This window comes from Schistocerca piceifrons, chromosome 11 (assembly GCF_021461385.2).
Source record: "Schistocerca piceifrons isolate TAMUIC-IGC-003096 chromosome 11, iqSchPice1.1, whole genome shotgun sequence".
NCBI classification, from domain to species: Eukaryota; Metazoa; Arthropoda; class Insecta; order Orthoptera; family Acrididae; genus Schistocerca; species Schistocerca piceifrons.
In genome coordinates this window covers 147,561,976-147,579,719 of record NC_060148.1, presented here as the reverse complement: position 1 = coordinate 147,579,719, position 17,744 = coordinate 147,561,976, and the positions used below count along the sequence as shown (strand labels likewise).

At 39.5% G+C, this 17,744-nt stretch overlaps 1 protein-coding gene across 2 annotated transcripts in view; it reads right to left on the bottom strand.

The window, feature by feature from the left end:
* LOC124719903 (zinc finger protein 721-like) overlaps positions 1–17,744 on the bottom strand; it is a 201,810-nt gene that overhangs the window by 122,683 nt on the left and 61,383 nt on the right. For both annotated transcript variants that reach the window (XM_047245088.1, XM_047245087.1), the window contains exon 3: positions 15,791–15,865. In XM_047245088.1, the coding sequence (XP_047101044.1) occupies positions 15,791–15,865 (75 nt within the window). The remainder of the gene's footprint in view (positions 1–15,790; positions 15,866–17,744) is intronic.

Here is a 17,744-nt window from a genome sequence, read left to right as displayed (position 1 = left end):
GAACTCAGACGATCCACGCAGCTAGTCCAGAAATTGTTGCAAAAGTGCACAAAATGGTCACGGAGGATCGCCGATTGAAAGTGTGTGAATTGCTCACACTCGGCAGATGTCATCTGAAAGGGTATATCACATTTTAACCGAAGAATCAGAATTGAAAAAATTATCCGCAAGACGTGTGCCGCAACTCTTGACGTCGGATCGAAAAGACACGACAACGGACATATCGGAACAACGTTTGGCCCATTTTACGAGAAACGAACAAGATTTTTTGCCCCGGTTTGTGACCACAGGTGAAACTCGGGTGCACTACTATACCCCAGAGACAAAACAACAGTCAAAGCAGTGCAAACATGCTGATTCTCCGCCACCAAAGAAAGCAAAGACAATTCCTTCAGAGGGAAAGGTTATGGCACCAGTGTTCCGGGATGCGAAGGGGCTTCTGTTTGTAGATTATCTCCTCACTGGGCACACAATTACTGGAGAATTCTATGCTTACCTCCCGGACAAACTGCAACAAAAGATACATGAAAAAAGGTCAGGTTTAGCAAAGAAGAAAGTCACCTTCCATCGAGATAATGCACGCCCGCACACACATGCCGTTGCCATGGCAAAATTACACAAACTAAGGTACAAATTGTTGCCACACCTGCCTTATTCACCTGATACGACTCCATCAGACTTCCATCTCTTCCAAAAACTGAAAAATTTTCTCAGTGGGTGAAGATTCACTTCAAATGAAGCAGTGATAGCCTGAGTTGACAACTATTTTGCAGGCCTGGAGGAAACTCATTTTCAAGATGGGATACAAGCACTAGAACATTGTTGGACCGAGTGCATTAATCTACAAAGAGACTACACTGAAAAATAAAAAGAGTTTCAGTGATATAAGTACTTTTTTTCCTATTCTGTTCTGAGAACTTTTCAAACCACCCTCGTATATGCCTTACAAGGAGCTGCTCAACCAAAATCTGTGGCTTACAAAGAGCTGCTCGACCACTGTAATCCACTCTTTTTAACTCCATACTCACATTTGTTGTGCTACTCAACTGTTGGTAGCACTTTGAAACTCACAAGTCATTCCCTCTGTTGCTTTTGAGCAGTTTTTTACAACCATCCTCTGTCAGTACACGAGGTCTCCCAGGTCTCAGTTTAGCTATGCCAGTTCCTTCACTTTTCTGCTTCATAATCACCTCACCACAGCCGACTTGGGCAGATTTACAAGGGTCGCAATGTCTCTGACAGATTTGTTACTCCGATGACATCCAACGACTAGTCCACGTTCGAAGTCACTGAGTGCTCCCGAGCAACCCATTCCACTTTTAATGCTTCTCTACTGACAATACAATATTCTCCGTTCCAGTTATACTGGCGATTCTGCCTCTCGTGACATCTAGCGATCGACGCCTGTGGTGTCACAAACTATTTTGTACGAAATAGCGTGTCACACTTGAGGTTTAACACAGCTGAGTAAGTTAGGCAAAAATACCAGACAGCCTACCGTGTGGATAATTCTGCACAGTGATGGAGTAATCTGTGGGACCCATATGTCTGGGGAGCAGAACAGTTATTAAAGCATTGCCACCTGCTAAAATGTCAGACAGCTTACTCTGTGCACGTGCCACTCCAGAGCCGAGCTCGGCCCACAGAATGGTGTCGATTTGGACCTCGGGTGACAATCTGTCATATAGGGAACACTGTCTGCTTGGGTGATTGTAATACTTATCTGGTGTTCTGAAAGTTGTTGATGTGAAACATTGTTTATGATGCTGAAGAATATGTAAGTCAATCTGATGTCTGATTATCTGTTGATTTGGTGACATTATTAGGAGCACAGTCTCTCTTGTAGCTCCACACTTAACTGCCAAGTGAAGAAGAACAATTAGCACGGCAGTAGTGTGTCCGGTCTTCTACTGCGAAAGGTGATCAAATTATTTATAGAAATCATGAGTATTCAAAACACCTGACGAGATGGTATAAGCACTTTCACACATTACACACATAAGTAAAAAAAACAATCAAACCACCATGACACTACACTCCATATTACACAGTGATGTCTGGATATTTTGATCAGATAGTGTATCTGTTAAATCTAAAAGCCCACAACATTACTTACACACTACTTGTGAGAACTGACAGGTGATCTATAGCTCGTATTTGGAAGCAGGATAACAGGGGATGCTAGAAGCCAGCAATAAACTGTGAGAGAACACAGCAGGACAAAACCTGTATTTAATTTGAGAAAGACCCAGCATGAGCATCACCCTGGAAATAAGGAAACAGATCATGAAAGAATTTGTTTGCAGTGTGGCCCCACACAGGTGTGAAACTCAGACAATACAGAAATGAGAGATAAGCTGTTAGGAACCCTAGAAATTTGGTGCCACAGAAGGATGAGGAAGACAAGCTGCAGACAGAGAGTTACAAATGAAGAGTTGCAGAGAAAAGTACATAAACCATGTGGAGGCACATCCAAACAAGAAGAGACAAACTGGTAGTAAGGTTCATTTTAAGATACAATAACATCATTGGAATAGTAGAAGAAGGAGTTACAGAGGGAAGGAATTAGCATGGCTGACCGAGGATGTCACAGATGCAGGAGATTAAGAGTGATGTAGGATACATAAGATATGGAGAAATGAAAAGGAAGGCAGATACAGAGTGCAATGGCATGCTGCTGCAAACCAGCCTCAAGTCTGAACACTATAGATGAAGACTCCACTAGGGTTAGGGTTAGGTAAACATATAGACATGAAATTGACCAAGAACACATTGCGAAGTTTGGCATGAAAGCAATTGAAAAATATTACAGAGATCTCTGAGGCTGGGATTGGAGTGCTAATCGTCTTCTGATGATAAACATGACTCACAAGCATAACAGCGTGTTATAAACAAAAATATTTGTTGCAAGTACGAGAAAATACTCCAGGCTTTCTTTTTCCAAAAATCCATGAACTTTGCGCACATAATCCACAAATTTGATAATCCGTAGCTTACTGTGGTTACAAAATATTTTGATAAACTGTTAAATGCCTGAAGTCATAAACTAGAATTCTCAGACTTCACTGACTACTGAGAAGGTATACCACCAACCATTAAATAAACCAGAGAAAGCATTAAAACTCTGAAAAATAACAAAGTGAGTGAGGGACGATTCCATAACAGCTGACTTCTAAAATGGTCACAAACAAATATTATAAAAGATCTGCAAATGATTTTTTGAAGAAATATGGAAAATAGAAAGTTTTCAAATGAATAGCAAACCACCATAATACATCCTTTTTATAATAAAGATGACAAAAAATATGTCAATAACAACATCGAAATATCTCCCCTATCAGCTGCCTATAAAATATTTTTCGAAAATTCTATTGAATAAAACTGAAAAAATATCTCCACTCACAATTACACAATATCAACAGGCCTTTGGAAGAGGCACATACTGCCCAGAACAGATATTCAATTTCAAATCTATAATGCATCACAGTCTAATGAACTCTAAAGATGTTGGTGTAGCATTCGTCATTTTCAAGAAGATGATACAGGAAATGCTGCATAAACTATTCCAAAAATTTGGTATTAAAATAAATTGGCAAATCTAATCAGCCAAATGTTTACAGACACAGTCTCAAAAGTCAAGTTCATGGGTGAAAGTTCTAAGACCTTTAAAAAAATAGTAGTGTAAGTCTAGCTGATGGTTTGTTTTTAGCCCTCTTCAACTGAGTACTATAAAAATATTGCAAGGGCACTATACGAAAATCTAGCACACAGAAATACGAGAATGTCGATGCACTATATGAAAATCTAGCACACAGAAATACGAGTCAATCCCTTGGAACAGATAACACTGAGAATACAAAGTTTATCACTGGCATAAAAAATGCACCAAAAATTTTACAGACCCACAATGTTCAAATAGAAATGGTAAAAAATTTCAAGTATTTATGAGATATAAATCAATAAATGGGTTAGAAAAGTCTGCCACAGATCGAAGCACCTACAAAATGGTAAGAGCGTGAGGAACAATGTAACATATTTAATTTAAATAGAGCATATCAAAAAGAAATGTGAAAGTAAAGCATTAAAATATGTTGGAAGGAGTAATCGAGGTCTATATAAGGATAGCAAACCAGAGGACAATATTATTGAAAGATAGGGGGAAGCAGGTGAAAATAAGAAGGGGGATATGATACTGCAAGAAGGATATGACACTGCACTGAAAGCCCTCAGTGGATGCAAGGTCCATGCAGTAGACAACATTCCAGCAGCATTATTCAGATTCTTGAGAGAGCCAGCCATTATTCCACCTGGTATGCAAGATACAAGAACAGACAAAAGTTGTTTGCTTGATTATTTGGGAGGTTAATGGGACTAAAATGCATGATCATCAGTCTCTTCTCCCTTAGTCACACAGATCTCAGATTAAAACCATACCCCAAGGAATCCCATCAATTGAAATCCTGGGAAGGAACAAAATGTGTGAAACTCTGTGAAGTAGGAAACGAAAGTATTGAGCTAGATTGAAAACATTAACAAAATGGAAAAAAGTGGTAAGAGGTGTTAAAAACGATATAGCAGATGGCCTTAGCTAGCTGATCACAAGAACAAAAACGGATGAGCCGCCCACTCTGCAACACACTAAAATCCCCAGCATAAAAACACAAGAGAGACACAGATGGTGAAAAGACGAACACTGAGTCAAACAGACAGGATGAGAGGGGGCAAGGAAGACTGAAAATAAAGGTAGTGTGAAGGCCATGTGCCCACCCTTAGATTGAGTGCTAGTTGAAACACTCTCATGCTTCAGGAAGCATGTAATAATTACAATTTCAAACAAGGCAGGTGCAGACAGGGGTGAATACTACTGAATAACTGGTTTTATACATCATGGTTAAAAAATATTTACAGATGGATGAAAAACTGGTAGAAGCCTACCTCAGGGAAAATCAGTTTCGATTCCAGCGAAATGTACAAACACGTGAGGCAAAATGACTTGTCTAATAATGTAGGTTAAGGGAAGGCAAACCTATATTTACAGCAGTTGTAGACTCAGACAAAGCTTTTGACAATGTTAACTGACTACACTGTCTGAAATTTTAAAGGTAACAGGGACAAACTACGGGGCATAAAATATTATTTAAAACTTGTACAGAAACTAGACTGCAGTGGTCAAGAGATACGAAAGGGAAGCAGCGACTGAGTAGGGAGTGAGGCAGAATTGAAGCTTGTCACTGACGCTATTCAGTCTGTCCATTGAGCAAGCTGTCAATGAAACAAAAGAGAAATTTGGAAAGGAAATTCAGGGAGAAGAAATAAATGCTTTGAGATTTGCTGATGACATTGTAATTCTGCCAAAAACAGCAAAGGACTTTGAAGAGATGCTGAAAGAAATTAACAGTTTTGAAGAGAGATCACAAATGGACACCAACAAAAGTAAGACAAGGAAATGAAATATAGTTGAATCAAATAAAGCAGTGCTGAGAGAATTAGATTTGGAAATGTGACACTAAAAGTACGAGATGAGTAGCAAAATAACTGATGACAGCAGAAATAGAGAGGATATACCATGCTGATCGTAAATAGCATGAAGAAAATTTCTGAAAAAGATGAATTTGTTACCCTCTAGAATTATATAAGGTGTCAGGAGTCCTTTTCTGATGGAATCAGTCTTTCGTGTAGCCTCGTATGCAAGTGAAATGTGGATGGTACGAAATACATAAAAGAAGAGAAAAGAAGCTTTGGTGGTATGGTGCTATAGGAGAAAGCTGAAAGTTAGACGAGCAGATCGAATAACAAATAAAGAGGTACGAGTCAAACTAGAGAAGAAAGAAATCTGCGGTACAACCTGACAAAATGAGCGATCGCTTGACAGGATACACCCTGAGGTATCAAGCAATTCCCAGATTGGTAATGGAAGAAAGTGTGTGTGTGATGGTGGGAGGGGGTAAAATTGTAGAGGAAGATGAAGGGATGAATACAGTATGTAGGTTCAAATAGATGTAGATTGTGGTAACTAAGTGGAGACAAAGAGGCTTGCGCAAGATAGAGTAGAATGAAGAGCTCCAGCAAACCAGTGTCTGGACTGCAGATCACAACAACACTGAAGAAGATGTTTTTCAGACATTACTTTATTATATATAACTGCATAATCTGTGAAAAGTGTCAGGTTATTATTACCCCTAGCACCACTAGGGGGAAAGGGGGGGGGGGGTCAAAAATTGCCCCCACTGTTTGCTTTATTTGCATAATATATCTATTTGTTGGAGTGAAGAAGTAAGAATTTAGGTAGTTTTAGAAAAATATCTAGAGAATGTGCTGTCATGGTTTTATAATTTTTGTGAATTATTTAAATCTGCCTATTATATTTAATATAAGTGAAGGCAGTCCCCCCCCCCCCCCCCCCTTAGACATCAGTGAGACAACTTTTCTCATTAAAATATATCTCAATATGGCAGAAAGAAATGCAGTTTCTGACTGTTCATACCACTGTATTGCGTTGCCATCGTTGTTTTGAAATAAATTTTCTTTGTTGTTTGAGCTGTTGTACATTACTCACAGTTCTAATAAAATGTCTCGTCAGTAACTGAGGTTTCTCACAGATGAAGAGGCGTCAGCTATGATAAATGAAGCAAGTGAAGGTGATAAAAGTGATCCAGAAGATGATGATACACTTGTGACATACGATAGTGACACACCAGTTGAAAATGAGTCAAGTTCTCGGAGTTCATCCTCTGATGAACAGCATGCAACTGCTTCCAGCATCATTGTTACAGCAAAAAGCAATAAGGAATATATTACTGCACCTCCAAGGCAAGTATGCAGGTCAGTACAAAATATAGTGAATTTTCATGAAGGTTCGACCTCTAGTGTGTCCGAATCTTTCAAAAAGTTCATAACGCCCGAAATAATGAAGATTATGGTGGACAACACAAACCGAGAAGCTCATAATAAGAACTTGAAACTTACAGCCGTAGAAGAAATGTACGGCTTCACTGGTATTTTGATACGCACAAATAATGGCATTAGACTGCCTCTTGAGGACATATGGGGGAAAGTACTGGGAAAGAATATCTACATAATTACAATGAGTCGTATTCGATATGGAGAACTTCTGTCTTTGATTAAATGGTTCAAATGGCTCTGAGCACTATGGGACTTAACATCTAAGGTCATCAGTCCCCTAGAGCTTAGAACTACTTAAACCTGACTAACCTAAGGACATCACACACATCCACGCCCGAGGCAGGATTCGAACCTGCGACCGTACTGGTTCCAGACTGAAGCGCCTAGAACCGCACGGCTACACCAGCCGGCTGTCCTCGATTAGATTTGATGATAAAGAAAGAAGGTCCGAAAGACAAAAGCAGGATAAGTTTTGCCCCCTTCGTGAAGTTTCCAACAAAATTGACAAAATGTTTGTGAAATACTACATACCGAGTGCAGATCTAACGATCGATGAAACGCTCTCCCTATTTCGAGGAAGATGTCCCTTTAAGGTCTTTATGAAAGACGAGCCTGGGAAGTATGGTATACTGATTAGGATTTTAGCAGATGCACACATCCAGTATGTTATAAACATTGAGGTCTATGAAGAGAAGGATTAATGACCTGCCAAGGAACGGAGTGCAAAGGCAGTTGTTAGACGCCTAGTGAATCTGCTGGCAGGAAGTGGAAGAAATATAACAACAGATCGTTATTATGCATCCATAGACCTAACCGAGGAGCTCTACGGTGATGACAAGTTAACTTTGGTAGGAACACTGAAGAGTAACAGAAAACACAGACCAGGACAGCTAAAGAAGATGCACGGTCAAGAGCTATATTCCTCTAAGTTCTTATTCACAGATCCAGAAACAGGCAACACACCAGTTACCTTGGTGTCATACATCTCCATACTGAAGCCTACTAAGAATCTCCTACTTCTTTCCACACAACACAATGATAACAAGGTAATGAGTCAACAGAGAAAAAAAAGACAAACCTCAATCTCTGCTACAGTGAAACCAAAGGGGGCGTAGACAGCACTGGTCAAATGACGCGACACCATTCAGTAAAACGAGGGAAGAGAAGGTGGCTATTATCTCTCTTTTTCACCTTGATAGATATTGCCTTTCTCAATGCTGGGACAATTTTCATGATAAACAACCCAAACTGCAGTAAGAAGACGCATGATGTAAGAAGGCTGTATCTGCTAGAATTAGGTCAACAGCTTGTTAGGCCAGCTGCGGAAGAGAGAGCAAAGAATATCGTGGGCCTACAAAAGCCTATCACCTCTGCAATGGAAAGTTTTCTAGGGAAAATGCTGCCCAGCATTACCGCAACTGTTCAATCTGCTGAATTTTATTCAAGAGGAAGATGTAACATCTGTTTGAAGAGTAAAAACTCTAAACAGGAAAAAGACAAGATGACAATAGTGTCTATAGTTTGTTGCAGGTGTTCCAAGTATGTGTGTGCCACTCATTCTGCAGAAACAGAGTGTTCCAGTCATTCTGCAAAAACAATCATACGCAAAGGTTGTGAAATTGAAAGTGAGTCGGAAGGAAAAACTCAATTGTAATTTCTGACTTTGATTTTCTGTTTTCTAATATGTGGTTTGCTATTGTACATCCTTTTATGATTTCTCAATATAAGTGTGATGTATATGAAAATGTTAGTATCATGATAAAAGTATAATAATATTTCTCATGTTTATTACTTTATTTGTATAATGTTCCTGATAACTATGGAAAGTGTGTTGCAACCTAGTAAAGAAATTCCTAGTTCATCAAATAATCAAAACAAAATTAACAAACAAACAAAATGTTAAAAAGTGAAAAGAATGCGAGGGCAATTTTTGCCCCCCCCCCCCCCCCCCCCTCACCCCTTGTCACCCCTTAGACATCCACGTGACAGATCCAAGCTTAGTGGTACTAGGGCTAATATTGTCTGTGATGTCATTAACATACATCATGAATAGCAAGGGTCCCTACACACATCCCTGGGGCAGATCTCTGTACTAAGAAACGTACATTCTAGTCACAAGCTTCTCCTGATATCCCACATGATCCCGCTTTCAATACTAAGTGTGTGCATGTGCATGGATGAGGCAGGGGTGGTTACTGAGTAGAATACTTTTTGGAAATCAAGGAATACTCTATCTACTTCACCGTCTTGGTCACAGGCATTCAGGAAATCATGTGACAGAAGCGTGGGTTTCACATGGTCGATGTTTTCGGAATCCGTGATGATTTACATAGAGGAGGTCATTCTCTTTGAGACACTTCATTATATTTGAGCTTTAAGAATCTACTTCTTCCTACCACAGAGTATGGTTTTTGCTCAAGGGATCTACAGGAGATTATGTTTAAAAGAGGGGCTTACTCAGCCACAAATTCATTATAAGCTACGATAGGGATTCCATCAGGACTAGAGGTTTGTTTAAATTTAATGGAGTTCTCAACACCACTGGCAAAAGTATTTATTTCACTCATCTTTGCAGTGGTTAGTGAAGTAAATTGCATCAGTACTACTGGATTTTCCTTTGTAAACCAACATTTGAAAACTGAATTAAGCATTTCTGCTTTTGATTTGCAATGCTAAATTTCAGTTCCTGCCACATCCATCACTGTCTGGACACTAACTTGGTGCCACTAATTTCATCTGCTCCAGCACTACACTAGACCCAGATTTTGCCTCACAGCTGGTTATGTCATTCACTCCCATTACTGCAGATGCTTTTTGTATCATAATCAAATACAGGCTTCACTAATGCAGTACAGGAACAGATGGCACATTGCTGCATAGATTTACCATGTAATAGCCATCACTGCAGCCATATGGCGGTGGGCACAGCTGCCCAAAATTAGTAATCACAATCAAATAAAGGTTTATCTTTATAGGTTATAGAATTCCCAAGAAATGTTTAACTGAACAAAACCTGTGAGTTGAAAAACTTTATCATGGATAAAATGATACTGTTTTAAACAAAAACATTACATTTACACACATTTGAAGCTGACATAAAGTTTATTGTGAGGAGCTTACGTGCCACAGTAGTTTGTGTTGTACGAGGGTAAGTCAATTTTTATCTGCAAAGTAGTTATAAAATTTTATTGTAATCAAATAGGAAACTTACAAGAACATCATTTTTCAACATAGTATCATTGCATTTCAATGCACTTGGTCCATCGTTGTACAAGCTTCCTGATGCACTCATAAAAAAAAGGTTCTGGGTTGAGCTGAGAGCCAGGAATGCACCACTTCTTTCACGGGTTCGTCTGAGGCAAATCGACGTCCTCTTACTGCCCGTTTTAGTGGACCAAACAAGTGATAGTCAGAAGGGGCAAGATCGGGACTATATGGAGGATGATCCAGTACTTCAAATTTGAGTTTCTGGAGTGTTTCAGCAGTGTGGGCAGCAGTACGCAGACAGGCATTGTGCAACAACGCAACACCTTTTGACAGCAATTCTCGGCGTCTGCTTCGAACTGCAGCCTGGCAGTAAACAACGCACTGTGAACGTACATTGTTTATTGTTGTGCCCCTTTCCGCATAATGTTCCAGGACTGGATCTTGTGCGTCCCAAAACACCATAAGCATAAATTTTCCTGCAGATGGTTGGGTCTTGAACTTTTTCTTGCATGGCGAATTTGGGTGTTTCCATTCCATACTCTGCCGTTTACTCTCCGCCTCGTAACGCTGGACCTATGTTTTGTCACCAGTAATGATCCTGTCTGAGAAGTTGTCGCCTTTGTTACCATAGCAATCCTAATGCTTTTTGCTGATGTCCAAGCGCATTTGTTTATGCAACTGTGTGAGTTGTTTTGGGACTCATCTTGCACAAACTTTATGAAACCCAAGTCTGTTGTGGATGATTTAGTAGGCAGAACCATGACTAATTTGCAGATGATGTGATACTTCGTCAATAGTTAATCGTCTGTCTAAGAGAATCATTTCACAAGAATGCTCAATGGTTTCTCCATATGTGGCAGTAAACAGTTGTCCGGCTCCTTCATTGTGCGTAACACTTGTGCGACCATTTCGGAATTTTTCAATACATTTGTAGACACTCCGTTGTGGCAAAACACTGTTCCTGTACTGTACCGAAAGTCTTTGATGAATTTCAGCCCCTGATACACCTTACGACAACAAAAAACGGATCACTGAACGTTGCTCTTCCTTTATGCAAATAGACAGTGGAGCAGCTACGATTAACAGCACAGCAGCGGTAACGAAACTAACCTAGCAGCTTGAAACAAAGTATGCGTCATCAATGTAAAATGACAGTGCTACCAAAATAAACAAAAATATAACTAAATTGCAGATAATAACTGACTTGCCCTCTTATGTGTATGCTTCCTCACAGAAATGATAAGGTGGAAATAACATTCAGCAGAACAAACTGCAAGTGCAGACAACATGCTGCTGATGAATCTAACACTATAGTAAAACAAGTGTAGCCATCTGAAAATGGGCACAATAGCCCGAAACTGGTACGGTAGTAAAGGAAAGCTTTTTTAAAAGTGTTTGTGGATGCTTGCATTCTCCATCAACAGGTCTTAACAGAATAATAGTCACAGAGTTCAACGGTATTTGGGTTGGGTACTGTAACATGTAGTAGTAATTTGGTCCTTAGATAGAGTGCTTTGGTAGCAGCCATTGTAATGAAACTGGTCAATAATAAACTCTCATTCTCTATTGAAGAAATCAATACTCTGCACTAATAAAAAATCATGATCCAATAACATTTCTCAAACAATAACATTTTTAAATCTATATTTATAATATGTATATTATTTATGGATATATTTGTATGGTATACACATATGTATCAAAATGAAACACAGTAGCAGGTGGTTATAATTAAACTCTCCCTATTTAACATGTTATAACATGGAAACTAATTACCGTACGTGTAACAAACTTGGTAACATTAATGTCAACGACATGAGAAGAGAAATAATGCAAAATCATTTCAATTGAAACACTTTTCATGTGCTACACAATACATCATACCTTTACATACCAGTACAATTACTGCTACAAAAGGGTCTCAATATGGCACCCATCAGCGTCCAGAAGAGTCTGAAAGCACACGATTGCTTTCTGCACAGCATAACAAAGCATGTCTGTAGGTATGCTGGCTACCTCTCTTGATATGCTGCGCTTCAGGCAGCACATGTGTGAGTGTTCCCCCGGTAAATCTTGTCTATCAGGTAGCCACACAACCAGAAATCACAGGGAGTGAGATCAGGTGATCATGCAGCCAAGCATTTGGAAACAATTGGCTGATAATTCAATTGTTTATAAAATGCATCTCTCTCCTGTAGGGCGGGCATGACACGTTGGCGAAGTATACTGCAAAAACGCTGGCCAGTCACGCTGCACGTCTTTGGTCCTTGAACACCAACCAGTTCAAAAAAAGGTTGGACCAATTATGAATGTAGCCGTGAAGCCACACCATACAGTGAAACATCATGCACAGTTACCAGAGGTGAATATGCCCCCCCCCCCCCTCTCCGCACTCTCTGCAATTCTATGTATCCACCTCATCTGTCAGAGACGAATGAGCTTTGTCTATCGATAGGATGATTCCGGGCAGCCCTCGTCAACTTTAATCCTTCCGAGAAAGTGGAAAGTGAAGTCAACACGTCATTGTGCGCCCTGTGGTGGATGCTGCTGTACCATATGGATCTTGTTCAGATCCCATGTGAGAATTGTTCGAAGCAGCTCCCATACGGTGGCCCACGAGACGTTCAACTGTCGTGACACAGCACGCGCTGCCTGACGATTGGGAATTGCGCACGGTGTTGTCTGCCATAGCAACAGCGATTTCATCAACCACCTGTGATGTAATGGTCGTCAGCCTATTTCCAGAGTGGCACCCAGTTCTCCAGTTGATTCGAACTTCTTCACAATGCTCCATACAGCAGGTTGTGAATGAAGACCCTTCCATAATCCTTTCAGCTGGGGAATTCCTGAAGTGCAGCTGCGGCATTACTGTTGTTTCAATAATAGAGTTTCACTAATAATGCCCTGTGCCTTTTGTCCAAGCTCATGTTGACAAGCCAACAAGTGAACTGCGATTGTTCAGGGGTATGATACTATGAATCACGATGACTAATCATGGCACCTGGTGGCAATAGTTGGAACTGGGACTGTGACACATGGAAATCATCCACCTCATACTCTGGACATTAATGCTACCAAGTTTGGTACTTGTACGGTAATTTGTTTGTGTGTTATAACATGTTAAAAAGGGAAAGTTTAATTGTAATCACCTGGTACAAAAAAATATTTTTCCTCAAATTACACTCTGAGAGCGGAAAAACCAATAACAGCAACAACCCACACATCATGTAGTAATTATCCAAATGGGAAAGAAATTGGTAGATGATGATTAAAATCTCAGAAAATTTGGATGATTTATTCAAGAGAAGGAGCTTCATAATTTGAGCAAGTCAATAATGTGTTGGTCTACATTGGGCCTTTATATAAACTTAAACACAGAAATGCAAACTACTGCAACATTATTACTAAAGTGACCAAACAAGACCGATGCACAGTCATTCAGTTCTTGGCTGCTGAAGGAGAAACACCACCAAGCACCCTTCAGAGAATGAAGAATGTAGTAATGTCACTCATTGTCCCCTCATCCCAAGAAATTCAAGAGTCATTCATTAACGGAAAGGTGATGCTCATCCCGTTCTTTTGTTACCGAGCCCACTGTTTACTGACTTCGAGGAATCTTACAACACTGGAGAAATTACATTGTGCACTTAAAGCAAAACATCCAGAAAAACTGCAACACAGGGTGCTGTTCCCTCACGATAATACACGTCCCCACATCGCAAATGTCTTAACGCTGGAGTTCCACCGACCAAACTGGGAGACACTCAGAGCACCACCCCTATTGCATTCTCTTGCCATGTGATTGTCATTCCTTCAGTCCCTTAAAAAAGGCCTGGGAGGGTCACCGGTGCTGGTCAGATGATGATATGCAGCAGGCATTTAAAGATTTCTTCATGCAGCAGGACACAGCGTTTTACAAAATGGGTACCTTCAGCCTGGTATGTCAGTGGGATGATTGCCTCAATGTTTTCAGTAATTTTGCCTGGTTGAAAAACCGATTCTAGTCCACATGGCCTTCAAACAGAAACTTTTTGATCGTCCCTTATATTGGTAATATTACCACTTGTGGTGTCACAAGGCTTAGGCCTGTCCCACCCCTCATTAAATCGACCAAGACTTATACGACTAATTGTAAGAACAGTTATTATTATCATGTTCTTTAAGTTTGTTTTTGGGTTTTCAGAAATACCGTGGGAAGAAAGTTTATTTATGTTGCAGATACCGTGGAAGACGTTGCCCGACGATCACGCCGAAAGTTTGACGTAGCGGCAAGTGGGTGAGGAATAAAACGAATGCTGCAAACTACCGCGAGCCACAGAAGAGCCCGGGCCGCGAGGGCGTCGAGCTTCCTAGGTCGTTGTCGGACAACGTCAAAGGAAGAGATATTCTGCTTTCTCTTTGTAAACAGATCGTTTGAGTCTCGAAAGGTTCGTGTAAAACGTATTGGCGGGTGACACATTAGGTGGGACCCGATGCCTGTAATACTTCCACAGTTATTAAAAAGTTGTTAAACGGCAAAACCAATAGTTCATCATTTATATAGATAAAAAGTAGTAAAGATATAGGAAAGCAAGAGTTTCGGCATCAGAACAAAAAGTGATACATCACTCAGCAATGAAGGAGGACGTAAACAGCGGACGTTACGTGGTGAAAACAAATCAACTGATACAATAGGAAGTCTGTAATTAAGCATAAAGCCACGTAACACTGCACACTGATTATTAAAAACTGTGGAGATAATAAATTGGATAATGGGTTGTAATGTAAAAATCTTTCCTGTTAAAATGTTAATATTGAAATTGCTGGAATAACTGCATAATACAATATCTCTGAAGTTAGATATTTGTCAGGAAGAGGTGTTGGACATGTGTTTGTCAAAGTCTTAAATTCCATCTTGTGACAATTGATTGTGTTGTGAGAAAAATTGTATAGAATGCTTCAATTAAATTTGGAAAGTTGATGTCTAAGCTTGCACCATTTCATTTAAATTATGTACATGAAGAATACCAAAACCAGGAAAGAAATTTGCAAGCAAGAATTTCATCCACCTTAGACTAAAACTATGCTAACAATGACAGTAAGATGAAACAGACAATGAGCAGAAACTAAGTAAAACATATTTATTTTTAATAATGTCAGTTTACAATTTATGGGCATTCTAACTGTTCCCTCTTAATTGTTGTTAAAGTTTGACAAAATAGATGAAAACAAAATTACAGAAGATTTATGTGAGGTTTGCCAAGTAAAAATAATTTTTGTGAATTGTAATTTCTGGCTCAATAATGATATCCAATAAATGAAAATACACTCCATACAACAATAAAAACAGCCAAAGTTGCAAATTTCACTTTTATTTACTTAGTGACTAGTTTCCGGTCAGATCCATTTTCAGATCATTCATATTTTCCAAAATATAGGAACAATAACAAGTTAACAAACATATACATATAACAAAAGATGCAAATGATCTGTTACAGAGCATACTGGAAGTTCCCAAAATACCCTCTTGCGAATTAGTACTTTCTTCTGCCAACTCATTGAAATTTCAAGGTGAGACTGCCATTAATTTCTCACATTTAAGTTGAATTATAAACGCTGCCCCCTGACTGAAGTGTGTGCAAGGGTAACAATTTAGCCACTGGGAGTCAACACGATGATGACAAATCAAGATGATACTCACTACATCACTGTCCTCCTGTGTCTCCACATTCAAAGGGTCACTCACGTCTCCTCCATGTTCTCCGGACGCCCAGTCCTGAAAAGTAGACAAAATGTTTTCATCAGAGATATTTAACATTCATGTTTTACACTGAATCCTTTCCAGTATGAAGCACATATTATTACAAAATAGAAACAATTATATTTTTACTGCTTTCATAATGTCACATGTATTAATAATTACGTGTGATACAATGGCTTGGTGCAAGTCTTTCAAATGAATGCAACTTAGGTAGCTTGCATATCTGTAGGCTGCACCAGTAACCCTACGAGGGAAGCTTGCCCTACAATCCGGACCACGTGTCATCCCTGGTGAATCTCCACATTATTAAAAGACAAAGGCTCGGTTAAAAGGCACATTGAAATATTCCATCAACAGACTGGGATTCAATCCCACACCCTTTCCGTTTCCAGGCACATGCTTTACGAAAGACCACCAGGCCTGACATATTTTATGCACAAGGTCCATAAAATTGGCCACTTTGTAATACGTCAATATTTATTTCATCATCATCATCATCTTCTTCTTCTTCTTCATCACCTTCATCCAGTTCAATTACTCAGTGTTGTGGCCTCTCTGAGGCAGTGTCCAAAATAGGATCCCAGTAGGTTCTTCCATTTCTGCTGATCTCGGGCTTCCTGTTGCCAATTCAATCTGGCTGTCTTTCTTTAGTCTCTGTCCCATCTGTCTGGAGGTCTTCTCCTTGGTCTTTTTTGGTAAATTTGGCTCCAGTCTCGTAGATGTTTTGACCACGTGCCATCTTTTTTTCGAGCAACATGACCAGCCCACTGCCATTTTGAGGTACTCGATCTTTCCATTATGTCAGTGAACTTTGTTGTCTGTCTGATATCAACTGCTTTCTTTCTGTCTTTCTTTTTGTAGCTGAACATTGATCTTTCCGTTCCTCTTTGGGCTAATATTATTCATTTAATCTCCATGTCTCACACCCATTAATTGTTTTTGGTGTTATACATCAGTCCAAAAACTGTTTCCCTCAGCTTGGCCGACACCTCAGGCTTCAAAACTGAATAGTATGCTCCGTAAGCTTGTCATTCACTTTAAGTGACACTTAATGGAGGTTAGGATGTCTATCAACAATCAGTTTTATCCCCATTTTTAAGGATTTTTCCTACTTTTTAAACTGTAGAAATACAATAGGCCAAAACTTCATGGCCATAATTTTAAATCCAGATCATGTGAAAATTACATGATACAGCACAAGCAACCATCAATTTCTCTTCCATGCAATGGCCCTTTTCTTTCTTATTTTAGGTCACAAACACAAACATCAATATTACTAAAGCTGCTACAAGTTAAATATTATGTTTTAATACAAATAAACTATTATATCCTATACTTGCTCTCACCACTGTCCCTAGGAATACATTTGTGGAGACTACATAAAATCTTTGACTGCCTCAACTCTTAAAAATAGGAAAAATATCCCAGGAAGAGAATTCAACAGAAGCATAATGGTTGCATTGGAGAGATATGGCTAGAATATTAACATTCGCTGAAAAATAGCAGTTAGTGAGAAAATTCACTTTTCATTTTCCCAAATGAGGTTGAATGTGACTTTCACATTCACAACATAGTAAGTTCATCTCAATTTCAGAATGAGTCTACAACTATGGCAAAACATACAGCCTTGCCTTGACCCCAAAAATTAAATTTCAATTATGACAGACATTCTGACAGGTATATTTCCCAAGAAGTTTTGATATCTCATCTATATAAACAAACATGTAAATGTTCGGAACTGGTATAGGGACTGATGGAAAGATGGGTTACAGCCAGAGGTGGGAACTTGTGAGGCCTTTGGGGGTAATGCCAAATGTCAGACAAGCCTGAGTAAATAAAATATGGGAGCGTAATCTGGCTAGGGCGAAGGCATGTTTGCGGAGGGAATGTAAAT